Source organism: Typha angustifolia, chromosome 2 (assembly GCF_048772165.1).
Source record: "Typha angustifolia cultivar Huaian chromosome 2, ASM4877216v1, whole genome shotgun sequence".
NCBI classification, from domain to species: Eukaryota; Viridiplantae; Streptophyta; class Magnoliopsida; order Poales; family Typhaceae; genus Typha; species Typha angustifolia.
Window position 1 is genome coordinate 7,246,476 of NC_133240.1, and position 17,678 is coordinate 7,264,153.

The window sequence follows — 17,678 nt, forward strand, 5'->3', positions numbered from 1 at the left end:
TTTTCAATTAAACAGCATATAGTGTAGGATATTTCTTTTATAGAATTCTTAATATTCATCAATTATGGCAGCTCCTCTTCAGCTCTTTCCCGTGGATTTTTTTTTCTTCTTTTTGGGTTACTTTTAATGTAATCAAATAATTCTTTCAAGTGGAAGGACATGGAAATCACGTATTAACTCTTAAGAGAGCCTTTATTTTTCTGTGGGTGGAGCAAATAAACTATTGGTCGGTTTTCTCTTAGTGCATGAATATATCTAGTGGATTCCATTCGAGAATGTATCTCACAGATTTGGACTGTTCCACCTTCTGTAGTAAATTGCAACTCTGGAACATCAATGATACTTTTGTCTGATAAACTAAGATGAAATTGATGACATTAAATATCTTCTTCTCATATATATTTATATATATATATATTAGTACTTGCAATGTTTCTTATTAAATACTAAGTTGTTGTACAGAGTTTAAGATGCGTGCATTTATTATCTGGAGGAGTCCTTTCACGTCTTCGATCTCAATGCTGGTATCCCATGGTTTAGCTATGGCGGAGAGGAGATCGGAAAAGAGAGGGAGGGAGAAGAAGGGAGGACTTTCTCTGCTAGAGCCAGTGATACATCGATTGTTTCACATGGATTCCCAAGAGGTTTGTTGCACGGTTATTCTTTAATTATCCCATTTCCCATAATTTATTCCTAATCGTCAGATTCAATTAGAATTAAAGTTGGGATATCTATGCTAATTGGGCATCGTTATTCGTGCACTATCTGAACTCTAATTATTGGTGCACTACCTCAACTCTGAGCTGTTTGCATCATAAATGATGAGAGTAAAAGAACTCTTATTTCTACTTAATTATTCCGCATTGCTTATTTTAAGCATAAGGTTAATTTTAAAATGGATATTTTTTATTATAGGATATAATTATTTTTTTTCACTTGTATTCTATAATAAGAGTCTAATAAATATTTTTGATGTGATATAAAGTAAAGAAAAAATAGTTAAAAAGCGTTTTATTTTTTATAAAATTATTATGAATACCCTTTCATTTAATATAAAATAGTTTAATATGATAGATTTTAATGGTAAATTAATAATTGAGGTAGTACATGGTATCAGATGTAATTTTGATAAATAGTGCTTGTATCGTAGAATGAGGTTATTACTGTGTTAACTGTTCTTCTAAAATTAGGTCCGCTCATTTTAAAAATATTTTTTAAAATTTAAAATATACTTATTTATTTTAGAATAATAACTAAATATTATTATATTATATTATATTATATAAACATAAGTCATCAAAATTACATCTTATATCACATATTAACTCAATTACTAGTTTACTCCTGATATTTATCACACCAATCTACCTTATTAAATCAAAGAGTATTTATTATAATTTTATAAAAAATAATATATAATTTTATTATCTTTTACTTTACTTTATATCACTTTATATCGCATAAGATATAATTATTTCAAAATACTAGTGCACATAAAAACAATCATCCTAAAATAAATATTTTATTTTGATAATAATAAATATAAATTATTGTTTCTATTTCAATATTATTCCACGTATGAAAAAGGGCAAATAGATAGTCGTGGATAAAAGTTCATACTTTGAAAGAAAAAGTCTTGTCTCTTTCTCTTTAAAATGCTTTACCTTATGATCATTCTTTTAGGTGTCATTTTTAAGTTAAACTTATCCAACAACAAACAATATAATAACCTCTTGATCAAAATTTCATCGATAGCATTAAGCACTCATAAGGTAAATAAAGTTAATTATTTCTTCATAGAATTAAAATTTAATTATCTCTGTTATACTAATGCTATAACGATTCACCAAATATTAACCTCAAGTCCCCAACCTTAATAGAACTCATAATCTTTGTCATAGGTTGATATGGGACCCTTAACTAGAACTTTGTTCACATAGGTATATATATATATATATATATATATATATATATATATATAAAACACCTTGGAAGACTTTTCTTTTTGTATAAATATCCATTAAAATTAACCACTAATTAAATTTTGATCTATTTAATAGCAGAGTGACAAAGATTTTATTGTCCTTCTCTGGATGTACTGCCCTTAAATAAGATCATTTTGTTATTTCATCTATTAAATACTTCAGATTTAACCTAGGATTATCAGAAAGCAACTAGAAGGACATCCTTGCAAAAATGATAGACTTTAAACTATAGTTTTCATACAAATATTAAATTTAAAAAGAAAATAAAATCAGTAACATATTAAATTATATACCACTTTAATAATAAATTTGACCAAATATCAACTCTAATGTTCACTAAAGAATTCAAATTCATAACCTCTATTAAAGGTTGATATATAAGACTTTAACACCTAATTAATATGCTTGAGTTCATACAAATTGGTAGCTAATCTTGTAAATAAAAATAACCCAGAAATGATGTAATCAAGAACTCAAAGAATTTTGTAATAAAATAACCAAATGATGGCATCTATGTGTACTATATAATATATAGCATTCTTTTCCCATCACAACTTCTAACTCTTACCAAGATTTTCTAAGATGATTCCATAAAATAAATATTTATTTGATTCAAAGTTCCAAACGTGCGATATATATATATAGTGGAACCAAAGCTGCCATCTATTTATTTAATTTGAGCAAAACTCCAAAAATATATTATATATTATTATTATTATTATTATTAGTGCTTTTTCATACATGGATGTGTCACACTCAATCTCTCATTTTGCTTTGTCGTACTTGATTAAATTTAACCACATGGCTAATAAAAAAAATGAAAATATTACCTACTTTTAAATTCAAATTTGAAAAAGAAAATACTAAAATATCTCTCGGCAGTTAACTCAAATTCTAGTTAATTTAGTTCATATATACTATAATTGCCAATGAACTCATTCCTAAATATAGTGCAAACTATCTCTGTTCATAAAAAAGAAATATAGCAGTGTTAAATAAGACAACCAAAAGAAAAATTAAATGTCTCTATTGAGTAGGTACCATGTCCTTATTAATTAATTAATTAACTAATTAATAATATTATTAATATTATTATATATTTTGAATAAAAGAGAGGTATCATGCTATTCATGCATGTTCTTGTGTTGAACGTTGACTATGTAATATAATATATTTGACTGTTTTCAGATACCATGTGTTAATTAAATTTCTCTTTCCCCTTCAATATGATAGCCATCAAAGTTTCCAATGTACTGTTGGAAGATTTAAAGTCAAATTACAAGGGGCAATGCCCTTGAAACCATTGGCTACTTAGCTAGATTTATGTGACAATTATTTTTAATAGAAAAAAATATATCTAGATGCCATCATGAAGATTACAATGGGTTAATTGCATTTTCTTTTTTACATGATTAAAGAAAAACTTACATCTCCTTTGCAACCTAAAATTGCCCAATAAATAGTGAAGGAGAGGAGATGAGAGAATTAAAAACCCCCCAATTTTACTCCTTAATCTAGGTTTTAGATTTTGGCCAAATGTGAACTTTGTACTATTATACCTTAAAATAAAAAGAGAAGTAGCATTTTAGTCATTTTATAAATAGATAGTTTGAATGAGATGGTATATTTGTATTTTGTGCCATCTACCTAACCGGTTCAGAATTAACCTAAAATTAGGCTTATGTAAATCTTCGTTAAAATATATGAAATTATAAATATGTGAAAATATACGGTGTTAAATATAAATTGGAGCATTTGGATTGAAAGAAAACTCTTGAATTTTAATAATTACAAGATTGGATCTATTTTCTACGCTAGATACATGCATTTTTATAATAGAGTGCACATAATAGTAGTCTAACCTTACTATTGTTAAAACTTAATTAGAGTTTTTTGAGTGAAAATGCCTAGTCCAATTAAACTTAAATTATCAATGGTAGAATATCAACATGAAAGTGAGAAAAAATAGTCAAATTAAGGTTGTCTATTCGCATTTGGCAACTTGAATTTTGATAAACCTATCAAAATTTTAAAATTATTTTAATCATCTTGGGTGGATTGATACTGATGTGGGTCAGAAGAAATGCTCTGAAAGGAGCTCTCATTCAGCTTGTATGAATTTAGATCCATAATATTCTGGCCTTGGTTCATGCATCTAAACAAATGCTGGCCTGCTGCCATATCCCCTAGTATGTCCGCCGCCGGTGAGAGATTCCTTTTTTTCTCTCTCTTGCCTTGAGCTCGGGTTCATAAGAGTCGAGCCGCCGACCAGAGTCTAGATTTTAGTTATGCTAAAATTCGTATAAGATTATTTAAAGAGTTCATACAATTATTTTTAATTGAAGGGTTTATGTGAATATATATATATATATATATATATATTCTTTTTAGAGATCTATGTACATAATTAAAATTAAGTAATAGTTGAAAAGAATTGAATATAATTATTCCTTAAAAACTATGATAACATACAGTTTGAATTAAAAAAAAGTCTGTAATCATAGTGCCTCGTTTGGTTTGAGATTAACCCCTAAACTTGATTAATTTATTTTATTTTTTTAATTTTATTTATTTAAAAAAATTAATTTAATTTATAAAAAATAAAAAATATTTAATTACTAAATTAATTTGAGTTTTTAAACTTAAAGCAAACAAAATTAAAAATATTTTCGCAAAATTTTCAAACGTTCGGAATACGATGTATCGCTCCACTACTGACATTAACTATATGGGAAAGATAACCTTCCTCGTTGAAAAGTAACGATGACATGACCTTTTCATTCACTTGACAAGGAGAAAGACAACAAAATATGTTCTACTTTTTTCTTCGATTTCCTTTGGCAATAGATGTGTGAGTTTGAATTATGTGACTACCAGTGTGTTATCATGTGATAGAAATAAAAATTATAAGAATTATTTTCTATTACTCTTAAGTTTTCACATCAATGTTCCTTTGGCAATATATATATATATATATGTGACTTGGTTTGATCTTTTTATGTATAGATAACGATTGCATTGCTATCAAAACAACCTTTAAAATGGGTCCCAGTACTTATTCGACATGTAAGGTTCGACAATGAGAGGCCGTACATGAGCATATGGCTGCTATTCCGCTGGATTTGCTTGATAAGTACGTGCCTGCGGCCTTCGTCCGTATAATCTCTTTGTTCTTATCCACCACCTTTATCCACATGCCAGTTACTCAATGCAATTTCCAATATAGCAAGCTAGACTCGTTTTATACATCAGTTGGATAATTTCCACTTCCCTAGTTAAGAGCAAAATTCAAACGAGATTTTACGTATTTCGGCGTAAGTTTAGAGCAATTAAGGATAGTTAGTATGGGAATAAGAATAGGGATAGTTTTCAAAGATTATCTTCTAGATTCCAAAGTAGACTTGAGCAGGCCTTGGCCCCAGCCTGAAATCTATTGAAGGCCATTACTTGCCCAGTGACTTTATAAATATGAAGGGCGCCTGTATAAATATGGATTAATTGATATAAACAACAGAAACAAACGTTGGATTTACCAAAAAGAACTGTAAATCTCATAGGTTTGGTTGAATACTTTACAAGCATAAGAAAAAAAAAGGAAAAAAAATTAATGCATTCAGTTGCCATCATCGGAACAATGGAAGCAATAGCAATAAGCAAAAGCATTAGAAATAAGGGAGAACTACAGCCCGGGAATAATGCTGAACTGCCACATATAAAAAAGCTGTGAAATTTCGAGTCATGATTCATTACTCTATATGAGATCTTATAAGATGTACAGAAATCTAGAAATTTATAAGTGGTAATTGCCAACTATAATAGCTCAGCGGCAAGGGAGTGGCATTTCAAACGAACCAACCTGAGCAATCTGCAAGCAGAAAACTATCTACAATGACCTTATTTATTCATGCAACTCTCCAGATGATCTACTTGTGGTCCATCATTTTCTAGGGCCAACAATTACCAAGGAATATCTCTTAGAAGAGATTTCGAGAACCAAAAAAATGAAGGGGGGGAAAGGTCTTGCCATGATGTTCGTTGCTTTTAACCAGAACCATAAGAATCCCAACCACATTCGGGCTTCTTCCGCTTCAATGTAGTCCCTGAAGCATTGGGCTGCGTGATATTTCTCGTCAGTTCTTGCATCAAACCATTATGGCCTTGCAGAAGGAATTCTCTGGAGCTTCCCCTTCCTGAAGTAGAAGGCTGTGAGATGTTTCTCATAGGTTCTTGCATGAACCCACCGTAGCCTTGCAGAAGCAATTCTTTAAAACTTGCACTCTCTGAAGTAGAAGGCTGTGAGATGTTTCTCATTGGTTCTTGCATCAATTGGTTATGGCCCTGCAAGAGGAATTGTCTGAAACTTCCATCTTCCCTACTCATTGATGGTGCACTGCTCATCCCTGAGCCCATTGCTGTGTTCCCTCTAGGACCAAACATGTAAGGAGTGCTACCAGATCCATAAAATGATGAAGGAATAGACATAGCAGATCCTGTGTTAAGTCCTGTATGCCCATAGCGAAAAGGGGGCACATGAGCATAAGGCAGCGAAAATGTAGCAGCAACCGCAGAATCCATGTTTCGCTCATTGTCCAGAAAGGACTTCATGTGGTTGGCATAATCCTTCCCGCCGACCATCACCCTTGAACCCATGATCATAATTGTAGGATTATCAAGTTTTGGTCCACTATACGTATTAGAGGCCTTTAAGCATGACTTATCAATGACATTAGATCCACCAGCATCAAGAAATGATGGATTATTATTCAAGTCAAAATCTCTCACTGCAGGTTGTCTTGGAGATGATGAGGAAACAGAAGACACACTCTGATCACCATTTTGCGGCCCAATATTTGAATGCAAGGATGGGCGTATTGATTCCTCATCCGCAAGGTGGTTCAGGTCCAAATTGAGCCTCTTGCTTACTCCCATACTGATTTCCGTAGAGGAACCTCCACAAGGAAGATTAGAGGAAACGGGTAATAATTTCAGCGGTGCTGGTTCAGTAACTACATCATCCTCGGTTTCAGTCACATTCAAATCAACACCTAGGAAGCTCAATGTTTGCATACGGCCTGAAGAAGTCTTTTCTACATCAGGAGTTCTTCGAGGATAAACTGGTTGAAAGGCACTTGTAACAGCAGTACCATTCCATCCAAGTTCACCCTCAAAATGGAGGGAAGTAACCGGCAACAGCAGACCTTCTTTCGAAACAACAGCTGGTATTGGAGCAGACACATGTATAGGGACCGCAGCAGCAGGCTTCACCAAATAACCAAGTTCCTCAGTGCAAATATTTGCATTAAGATCAAACTCACATCCATACCTATCGGTTATGGCAACGGATTCTTGAGCAGAAACATTTGATATAGATGATTCTAAATGTGGCTCATCTTTTTCACCAGAAAAACTAATGTTTTCTGTGATGCCTGAATCATCCTCCTTGAGAGAGGAGGCACTGCCAGTATAATACCCTTTCACAGCTGATGATTTACTCCCATCAACTTTCCCAATAACCGGTTGATCCTGCTTGGCTTCTTCAAGAGCAGGACTATAAGAAGTTCCTGTATGCCCAGAATGGACCTCAGGGGAGCTGAAAGTAGTTTCTCTGTGTTCAGCAACTTTCTGCTCGACTTGGATACCAACTTGCCATGTGATCTCCAGTACATTAGTATCCTCATGTTCAAAATGCATTTTTGACTTCTGCACGAGAAGGTTATCTGCCTTAGCCTTCACTACCTTTGAAGAATTATCAATGTTTACGGGGCCTAATCCTTTCATTTTTATTAAATCAATCTCCGGATGGTCTTTATTGTCATTATTACCTCCTGGAGCTTCTTTCCTGTTTGAAGCAGATAAAGTGGAATATGATGAAACACTGCAATTTTCAGTTTGAACATTTCTACATAGATCAACTTTTAGATTATCAACATCCATCACTTCCACACCATTAGAAGCATCATTTACTGTTGCATCTCGCCACCCATCATCTTTTCCCTTACCAAACTGCAAATTGCATGTGCTGGAGGAGACCAATCCTGCGGCAGGGCAATCAGAAGGCTCTTCTATAGCAGACTCTTTCTCCTGGCAAGCACTAGAAAGAATGGATGACCTTGAGTAGTTTACATCTGAAACTGCAGTTGCATCAGGGGATTTTGAATTTATTAATGGAATTTGATTTGATAAGGAAAGTTTTTCATTGTTAGAGGAATGAATTTCTGAATTGTCTGAACATCTTATGATGTTTAAATTCACATCATCCTCTACAGGTTCCATTTTCCAACTTACTTCACTATTTACACTTTTGGATGCAGAAGTATAACAGACCAAACTCACATCTGTTTGGACAATTTCCGGAGCTTTTGCTATATCACTTTGACTGTTTCCAAATCTCTTTGACTTGTTAGAACTCATTCCATCACCCTTTTTTCATGATCCCAGTTATTATTCAAGAATTTTGCCTTTTCCTTGATTTTAATATTCCTGTGGACAACGAGTTATTCAACAGTAGCTCCAAGTCTAGAAGAAATTGATTGTTCACTGTCAATAGGAATTTTTTTCAAGTAATGACAACAGTACATTTATCAGTTCCTCAGCAACACTGCCAATGACATCACTATCGCATTTTTGAGCTTCCTGAAGCCATCGATTAAGAAAACTAAGCCCATTTAGCTGGAGAAAATGATCAAGGCATTCAATGTTCTCTGTGGCTGCTAAGATACCTGCGACTATTGCTAACTGTCTTACTTCGTCAGCTTTGCTAGTAACACAAGTCTTCAGTTTGTGGATCTCAGACACTAGCTATTCAACTCTGGCAATTGTAGAAATACTATCATTTATCTCTTGAGAGTAAAGAAATCACCAAGCATCATAATGCCCTAGCGGGACAGGCAGAAACTTTAGTTCTGCAATCCTTGGAATGAGATGCAGCTGACATCTAGACGTGAAATGAGAAGATTGAAATCAGTGACCAAACTCATTGATTTGTTTTTGCAAAAATAGTGTAGCTTGATTAGTACATGTACTCACATAGTTCCTGCAGTTTGTCACCACCTTTTCTTTTTACTGCTTGTTCCATTTTTTTTTCTTCAATTTAATGAGCTTTATTAGCTTTACATTTAAATATTCCAAATGCATCTACCAATTTTATCTGATTTCTTTTTTGTTGGCTTACTTATTAGACTGAATCTCCAGAAAACTATCCAAAAGTGAAAATGGTGGAACTGAATAAAGATAAGTTGCCAACTTCCCGGGGTTTGCAGAAAAAGAATTGCTTTAAAGACAACTCAACCGCCCTCAAGGAGGAAAGATTTCGGGAAAAGAATATGCAAAGTTGAAAACAAAAACAGAAGGAACATAAGAACAACTCTAAGCACACCAATATCAGGAAGCGTATCAAGGTACTGGAAGAGAAAAAATAACCTGAAAGACTAAATGGAAAATCAGATCTTAATTCAAAACGTTGTCAAAAATGAAACCTGCTTAATTTTGCAAATGTGGTTCTTAAATAAGAACAAGAGGCTCAATTTTCCTTTGACCAAGACTGTCAGCTAAAATCGCTCATCAGATCTTTTTTCCCCCTCCTATCACTAGAATTGTCGTCGGATGATGAATAGATCGAAAGCACAGAATCATTAGCATTTCCTACCAAATTTCAACTGCAAAAGGAGTACATGCAAAATCTTAAGCAAACCCTAACTTCTAATTACTCATGCCCTGTCCTAAACGAAGAACAGTGAGAAGCAAGAACAAGAACAAAGTAGAGAGCAACAATTACAACATATACGAAACACTATCCCAGTAATCCACCAAGAGAAAGCTTCAAACACAATGATGGCTATAAAAGATGTGATCGCTATATAAATGCACCAAGATTATCAATGAGATGTCCTCATGACTTGCAATCCATTCATATAACAAAAGAGACTGTAGAGATCACTACGTTCCCAAATCAACAAGTTAAATTTGAGAACTAAATGATCATAAGCGAACGCTCGACACTCCAAGGAGATTAAAGACTGGATAAATTCTATGGTGATTCAGTTTAGAGCAAAATAACTCGATCGTAGAATATTGAAGGAAGTAGCAGAAGCCAGAATCGAAGACCTACCTCACGGCCGTCTTCTTCCTTAGATCGCGATTCAAGAATACTAACAGATCGAGAAGAGCATCTACTCTCTCTCTCTCTCTCTCTCTCTCTCTCTCTCTGGCTATGAGCGCGATGTCTCTATCTCTCTTCTTCGCATTCCAATTTATAAAATTCTTAACTAATTGGGAAAATTGTTTCCTCCGATGGCACGTGAGGGAGTCGCGGCTCCGTCGCACGCGGACACCGGCTAGGGCGGTCGCCGCCACCGGATGCAGCCGGTGGACGTCGACAGGGTCTGCTCTGGAGGCAGTCTGGTCCCTGGTTTTCGGGGGCTCGGAGCGGTCAGAGTCGTTCCAGCTTTTCAGAAAGAGACAGCGGAGAACGGCTGTTCGATGAAAACAGCAAACGGGATGTAGAGAAACTGGAGCTCGCCACGTAGCTTTCTTAATCGGGTCGGGCTGGAGTTGCAATTAACCTACCCGATTATAAATTGGATTGTGAGTTTATGGATTAAAGCCCATTTTGGCAGCCCAATACGGATGCTAGCCAGTCTGACAGAGCTTTTAATTTCTTTTCTTAAATACTTCTTCTTTTCTTTTACATATACCCATTATTTCTTTTTTTATGACACATTGACCTCCATTTCTGTGTAAAATTTCCAAATTAGTCGTCTATTAAGAAAATTTCATTTGATTAATTTTAATCACTTTGGGGTATATTTTATTAGCTCTTATCTTAATAATATTTCTATTAGTTGTAATAATTATTAGCTTGAACTTTGTTTAGAAATTATACATTTATGCACTTTTTGACCAAATTGTAGCGATTAGTTTTTCTATCCAAAATTAATAGTTATGTATATTTTTTATTTAACAATTATTATCAATTTGAATAAAAATAACTTTTCCCTTCCAAACTTTTCTTTTGCATGTAATTACCTTAAATTTTCTTTTTCAATACATATCTATTTAACAAAAAATAGGATTATTTAAGTCACTTTGCTATTAATGGTTTGTTATTGTGGCTTAGTCAAATATACAATAGGTGATACAAAACAAAGTTCATATCATTTTACAAATAAATTTTTATTTATTTTGTAATCTTTTTTTTAAAATGTTAGAACAATAATTAAATATTAGAATAATTATATTCTAAAATACATACAATTTCATTCAAGTTATATACTATAACATGCACCAACCAAATTACCAATTTACTCTTAATATATATATATATATATATATATATAACTAAAATATATTTATCATAATTTTATAAAAAGAAAAAGATGTTTTAATTTATTTTATATTATATCAAAAATAATTATTACATAATTACTTCAAATTACAAGAAGATAATTATTTTTTATAATAAAATCACCGGACACAGGAAGAACATGCATGGATCTAAATACTCACTTCTATCGAGTGACCATCCATCATCATCATCATCATCGTGTTGAAATATTTATTATATATTAGGTCTTCACTAGGTGGTCAACGACAAATCAAAGGCCTCGTTAGTTCTAACTATCATCGCTTCTAAGCCTTTTGACATCGCTCATACGTATATAGAGAGAGAGAGAGAGAGAGAGAGAGAGAGAGAGAGAGAGAGAGAGAGAAGAGAGAGAGAGAGGGAGAGAATATTCGTCAGTCTTTATAAACTTCAATAATTTGCCAGCTTTAAGAAAAAGATGACTCGAAAAGAAAGCTTTTGTCTTCTAGAAGTCTTCAAACGTACAAAAGCGTGCATGTCCTCATCGTGCCTACCTCTCTCTAAAGCGTATAATAATAATTTCTGTGTTATTCTCCCAGCACTAGTCGTTTCAACTGCATGCGAGAAGAACTGGCGTCCATCCATTACCATTAGTTAAAAAGCTTGATTCCTATTCGTGGCCAAAGAACAAGTACCCATGTCTTAGTGCCACAATTTGGTAATCCCTCCCAATGTTCTCCAATCACCCAATTGGATTAACGCCATTTTTATTCTCCTTCTCTTTATACAGTTGTAATTTGATTCCCCTCTCATTTCTCTATATAATTTTAGTCTAACACGCTAGTGTTGGTTTGACTAGCTGATTTTTAATCGTGAATCATGCTTTACTAACTCTGCGAATGAAATTACTAAAATACCGTTCTGTTTTCTTAGGCCAAAGGGTGAGATGGTGGTAATCATAAAATTCCCCTCTACTGACTCACGTGTTGCCAGTATACTTACAAGGTCACCACCAATACATAAAATATAAGGTACAAACAAAAAAGCTAAAAAAAAATTAAGGATTTATAAGATAAAAATAATCATAATACAATGAAAGAAATGTTTAAAATATTTTTAATAATTTAAGAGGCTCCCTTTAGCAGGGCTTATGAATCGGACGTCAATTGTCGGCGCTGAGTAATGGGTTAGAGGCAACTAGCGATACAAACAAACCCAAGGCCAAGTGGGTTTGTCTTTTATTGGAGACCCTTCAGTATGAGAGCAGAGCACAAAACACCACCAAGTAACGTGTGAATAAAGCCTTTTGAGTTTTGGCTTTTGGCCCCCTGCTTTCGATGCATGTAGCAAAAGTGGGAGAGATCCATTTCGAGTTTCAAAATTTTATTATCCGATAAATAAGAAAGGAGAGAAAGTTCGAGGATTCTGTGCTTTAGAGCATGTAAGGATTCGTGGATGGGGGGATATAATTGGTGATCGATGTGGACCCCACGGTAGGGCAGTAGCCAAATGATGCTGCCTACGACCTTTCCATCTCGTGCCGTCCATCCAAGCCAGCTCACGCCGTCGAGAGGGCTCCGTCGCTGTTTGCGGACCCGTCAGACCTGCCCTCCCGTACTCAGTACGACTCCTCCGCCAACTCTCTGACAACCTGAGAGGTGACCCTCACGGTAACGCCAGGTGGCCTTCTCCGTCCCTTTACTATATATTGATAATTCTATTCACGCCCTTATATTTTTCATAATTTATTTACAGTTTACACCTCTTTATTATTTAGACGGAGACCCGGATGTGAACAAAATATACGATGCTCTATCGCTTAACGGCCGTTACCCTAAGATGGGGGCATCATGCTGTGCAGGCATGCATGATGCATGCAGTAGCCTACACTTTCCACTCTCTGCAGTGTCTCTTCCCAACTCTCTCTCTCTCTCTCTCTCTCTTTCTCTCATCTTCGCTATTGTCCGATTCTTTTGTCCATTAAAAACATGTGATGCTGATTCCCCTCTTACCTTCTTCTTCCACTTCCTTTTTATTCTCTCCTCTCTGCAACTCCACTTGAGCCATTCTGAAACAAGTAAGTAGGGCAAAGAAGGAAGGGCGAAGAACTGGTAAACGGGAAGGATGAAACCGTACCTCTTCCTCTTCCTCTTCCTCTTCTTCTCGTCTCTCCCCTTCTTCTCCGCTTCGCCCGAGAGGGACATCTACGCTTTAGGAAAGCTCAAGGCCGCCTTGGTGGGCCCAGGCGGCTCCGGCCTCCAAGACTGGGACGCCTCAGCTTCGTCCCCATCCCATTGCTCCTTTTCTGGCGTCACGTGCGATGCGGATGACCGCGTGGTAGCGATCAACGCATCCTTCGTACCCCTCCGTGGCTTCCTTCCTCGCGAGGTCGCACTCCTCGACCGGCTTGTGAACCTGACGTTCTCCTGGGCCGGCATCAACGGCACCTTCCCGCCGGAGATCGCCAGTCTGCCCTCCCTCCGGCTGCTCAACATCTCCAACAACAACTTCACCGCCGCCTTCCCGCCGGTGGAGCCAGGTGGCTTCCCGGTTCTCGAGGTGCTCGATGCTTATAACAACAACTTCTCCGGCCCACTCCCGACCGAAATCTCATCGCTTCCCCGCCTCCGCCACCTCCACCTCGGGGGTAACTACTTCTCCGGCAACATCCCCGAGTCGTACGGCGAGATCGCTACCCTCGAGTATCTCGGCCTCAACGGCAACTCTCTATATGGTCGGGTTCCAGCAAGCCTCGCCAAGCTCTCGAACCTACGCGAGATGTACGTCGGGTACTATAACCAGTACGAGGGCGGGATTCCGCCGGAGTTCGGCGAGCTGACGTCACTCGTGCGGTTGGATATGGGCAACTGCAACATCACCGGCACAATCCCGGCAAGCCTCGGTCAACTAAAGCGGCTCGACACGCTCTTCCTACAGAAGAACCGGCTTTCCGGTGATATCCCGCCGGCGCTCGGCCGGCTCGGCCGGCTAGAATCCCTGGACCTCTCCATCAACGATCTGTCCGGGGAGATCCCCGAGAGCTTCGCGGATCTGGAGCAGCTCAAACTACTCAACGTCTTCAGAAATCACCTCCGCGGCCGGATCCCGCCGTTCCTAGCAGAGCTTCCGAATCTCGAGGTGCTCCAGCTGTGGGAAAACAACCTCACGGGTGAGATACCAGAGGGGCTCGGCCTCAACGGCCGGCTCCTCAAGCTTGACGTCTCGATCAACCACCTCACCGGCCAGATCCCTCCTGATCTATGCTTCGGCGGGCGGCTCGAGGTCCTCGTGCTCATGCAGAACGGATTCTTCGGGCCGATCCCGGAATTACTCGGCGATTGCAAGTCGCTCGCACACGTGCGGCTGGCGAAGAACTTCTTGAACGGGACGATACCGGCCGGGCTGTTCAACCTCCCTGCCGCCGACATGCTCGAGCTCAGTGACAACTTCTTCTCCGGCGAGCTCCCGCTATCGATCTCCGGAGATAATCTCGGGATGCTCATTCTTTCGAACAACTGGATCTCCGGACCGATCCCATCGGCGTTGGGGAACCTCGCCGCTCTCCAGACGCTCTCGCTCGAATCGAACCGGATCTCTGGCGAGATCCCACCGGACATCGGGAATCTGAAGCAGCTCTCCAGGCTCAACCTCAGCGGCAATAGTCTCGACGGCGAGATCCCAGCGGACCTCTACCGGTGCTCCTCTCTCGCCTCCGTTGATCTCAGCCGCAACGCCCTCACCGGCGAGATTCCGGAGGGGATCACGAACCTCCGCATCCTGAGCACTCTCAACCTCTCAGCAAACTACCTCACTGGTTCAATCCCGATGGAGATCGAGCAGATGACGAGCCTCACGACGCTCGATCTCTCCTTCAATAACCTCTCGGGCGTCATCCCCGTACAGGGCCAGTTCCTCGTCTTCAACGCGAGTTCCTTCGCTGGAAACCCTGGCCTGTGCGGCGGTACGCTTCATCCTCCCGTCCCTTGCCCCGCGGTTCACGGCGGCGCTCCAGGGTCCAACGCGAGGTCTCATGGTCCGAGCTGGGGCACGAAAAGGCTTCTCCTAGGCCTCCTACTCATGGTACTAAGCCTTCTCCTCCTCGCATTCGGAGGCGGCAAAGCTTGGGAGTCATGGCGCGAAGCGAAGAAGAAACGATCTGGCGCATGGAAGATGACGGCCTTTCAACGGCTAGGATTCACGGCGGGGGACGTGATGGAGTGCTTAAAAGACGATAATGTGATCGGCAAAGGCGGCGCCGGGATCGTCTATCACGGAAACATGACCAACGGCACCCAGGTTGCGATCAAACGCCTAATAGGCCGCGGCGGCGGGGAGCACGACCGAGGATTCACGGCGGAGATAACCACCCTCGGCCGAATCCGTCACCGGAACATCGTGAGGCTGCTGGGCTTCGTATCGAACCGAGAAGCCAACCTGCTGCTCTACGAGTACATGCCTAACGGCAGCCTAGGGGAGATGCTGCACGGGAGCAAGGGGGCCCACGTCGGTTGGGAGATGCGCTGCCGCATCGCTGCAGAGGCGGCGAGGGGACTCTGCTACCTCCACCACGACTGCTCGCCCCTTATAATCCACAGGGACGTGAAGTCGAACAACATACTACTCGACTCGAACTTCGAGGCCCACGTCGCCGACTTCGGCCTCGCCAAGTTCCTGCAGGACTCCGGCGCCTCCGAGTGCATGTCATCAATCGCCGGCTCCTATGGCTACATTGCACCAGGTAATATATATATATATATATTTCTTCTCTTCTTTCTTTTATTATTATTTCAAGTCAACGGGGTAGATGACAAACTAAGATTTGGACTTTGGAGTTTAGAGTCAGTGGAGGTGCCTAGGGGAATGAGTGTATGTATCCCATGGGCCCCATTCGAAGATATGGAACATAATGGTCAAGGTAGAGGTGGATATAGCTAGGATAGGGTGTAGCCTGTACCTGATGAGCTTCTCAGTGATTCGATGGGTCAGTGGGACTGTTGCTTGTTACCGAGAGGCAAAAGGGATGCGTCTGGTCAGTGCCAAGTCTTTCATAAATATTTTTACCGAAATTATAACTTTTTTATTAAAATTTGCCAGAATACGCCTACACCCTCCGAGTGGACGAGAAGAGCGACGTCTACAGCTTCGGAGTCGTGCTCCTCGAGCTGATCACGGGGCGGCGCCCGGTCGGCGGGTTCGGCGACGGCGTCGACATCGTCCGGTGGGTGAAGAAGACGACGTCTGAGCTGACGGACACGTCGGACTCCCCCGCCGTGCTCTCGGTGGTGGACCGCAGGCTCTCGCCCTCCCCATTGGATCCGATCACCAACCTCTTCAAGGTGGCGATGCTTTGCGTGGAGGAGAGCAGCACCGCTCGGCCCACCATGAGGGAGGTTGTTCATATGCTTGCTAATCCTACTGCGTCGCCGTCCCCCGCCATCACCGAAGATCTCCTTGCATTGTGAGACTTGCTCCTAATTATATATAAATAGTATTGTATGAATTAAATGGTACGTACTAGTAGCTTATTAAGGTTTTTGTTGGGATGTACATAATTAATCTCCCCTTGTTAATTTGTGGATTCTTCTTGTGAACTAGGAGAAATGGAAGTGTCTGTATAACTTTATATAATCTTTCTCCGCTGCTGCAACTATGTGACCCGATAAAATATGATAAAAAAGAGTATTTTGAAGCTTGCTGGTATTTTTGGATCTTTCGGTGCTTTATTGTTTGATTGGCACGCATATATCGGAGAAATATTTACGGTATATATAGTTCTGGCATAACTTGAACTTATTCATTAACTTCAAATTTTAGCACGTAATTTTTCATTATTCGGATCAAATTGCAGTTGTTAATTTTTTTTTATTCAAATTAGCAATCAATGGTTCATTAGGGCCATTAATTTCTGGCATAAGTTTATATTTTGATAGGGTATAATTATATCCTTTTACATTCTATTAAGGTAAAATCAGACGCAATTTGTCTAAGGGAATTTCATGTTTTGCAGCATAAATTATGCTTTTCTTACGGTTTATATTCTTGTTCTTCATTAATTTAAATTTAAATTTAAATTTCTACATTTATAATAAAATATCAAAATACATCCCAGCCAACCTTTCCTTCCTCATTTTATTTGCAAAAAGAAAATATTTAGTATAACTCTGAAATTGGTTGGAAAATAATAGGAATAAAAGAAGCTTCCAATCCGAACCATTTTAAGCCCAAAAGCCATCTCCTTTTCCCGCCACATAAGCATAGGAATCAGGAAGTTAAACCGCTTCGGCCTCCATGGCAGTTACACCTCCCTCCCTCCTCCGCCTCCTCTTCTGCTCCATTTCACTCCCTACTATAACGACCACCATTCGATCCCAATCACCTCTTCCTCTCCAGTA

At 38.8% G+C, this 17,678-nt stretch overlaps 2 protein-coding genes across 2 annotated transcripts; one reads left to right on the top strand and one right to left on the bottom strand.

Moving 5' to 3' along the window:
• Nucleotides 1-5,865: 5,865 nt before the first annotated feature.
• LOC140770891 (uncharacterized) lies at nucleotides 5,866-10,356 on the bottom strand. The gene is made up of 2 exons (XM_073112219.1): nucleotides 10,093-10,356; nucleotides 5,866-8,919 (listed from the first exon to the last, which is right to left on the bottom strand). Exon 2 carries the CDS (start codon nucleotides 8,394-8,396, stop codon nucleotides 6,027-6,029), a length of 2,370 nt encoding a protein of 789 aa, XP_072968320.1. The 5' UTR covers nucleotides 8,397-8,919; nucleotides 10,093-10,356; the 3' UTR covers nucleotides 5,866-6,026.
• Nucleotides 10,357-13,256: 2,900 nt separating this feature from the next.
• Nucleotides 13,257-16,986, top strand: LOC140770981 (uncharacterized). Its single transcript, XM_073112329.1, has 2 exons — nucleotides 13,257-16,024; nucleotides 16,381-16,986. The coding sequence occupies exons 1-2, from the start codon at nucleotides 13,411-13,413 to the stop codon at nucleotides 16,746-16,748; spliced, it is 2,982 nt and encodes a 993-aa protein (XP_072968430.1). The 5' UTR covers nucleotides 13,257-13,410; the 3' UTR covers nucleotides 16,749-16,986.
• Nucleotides 16,987-17,678: the final 692 nt, after the last annotated feature.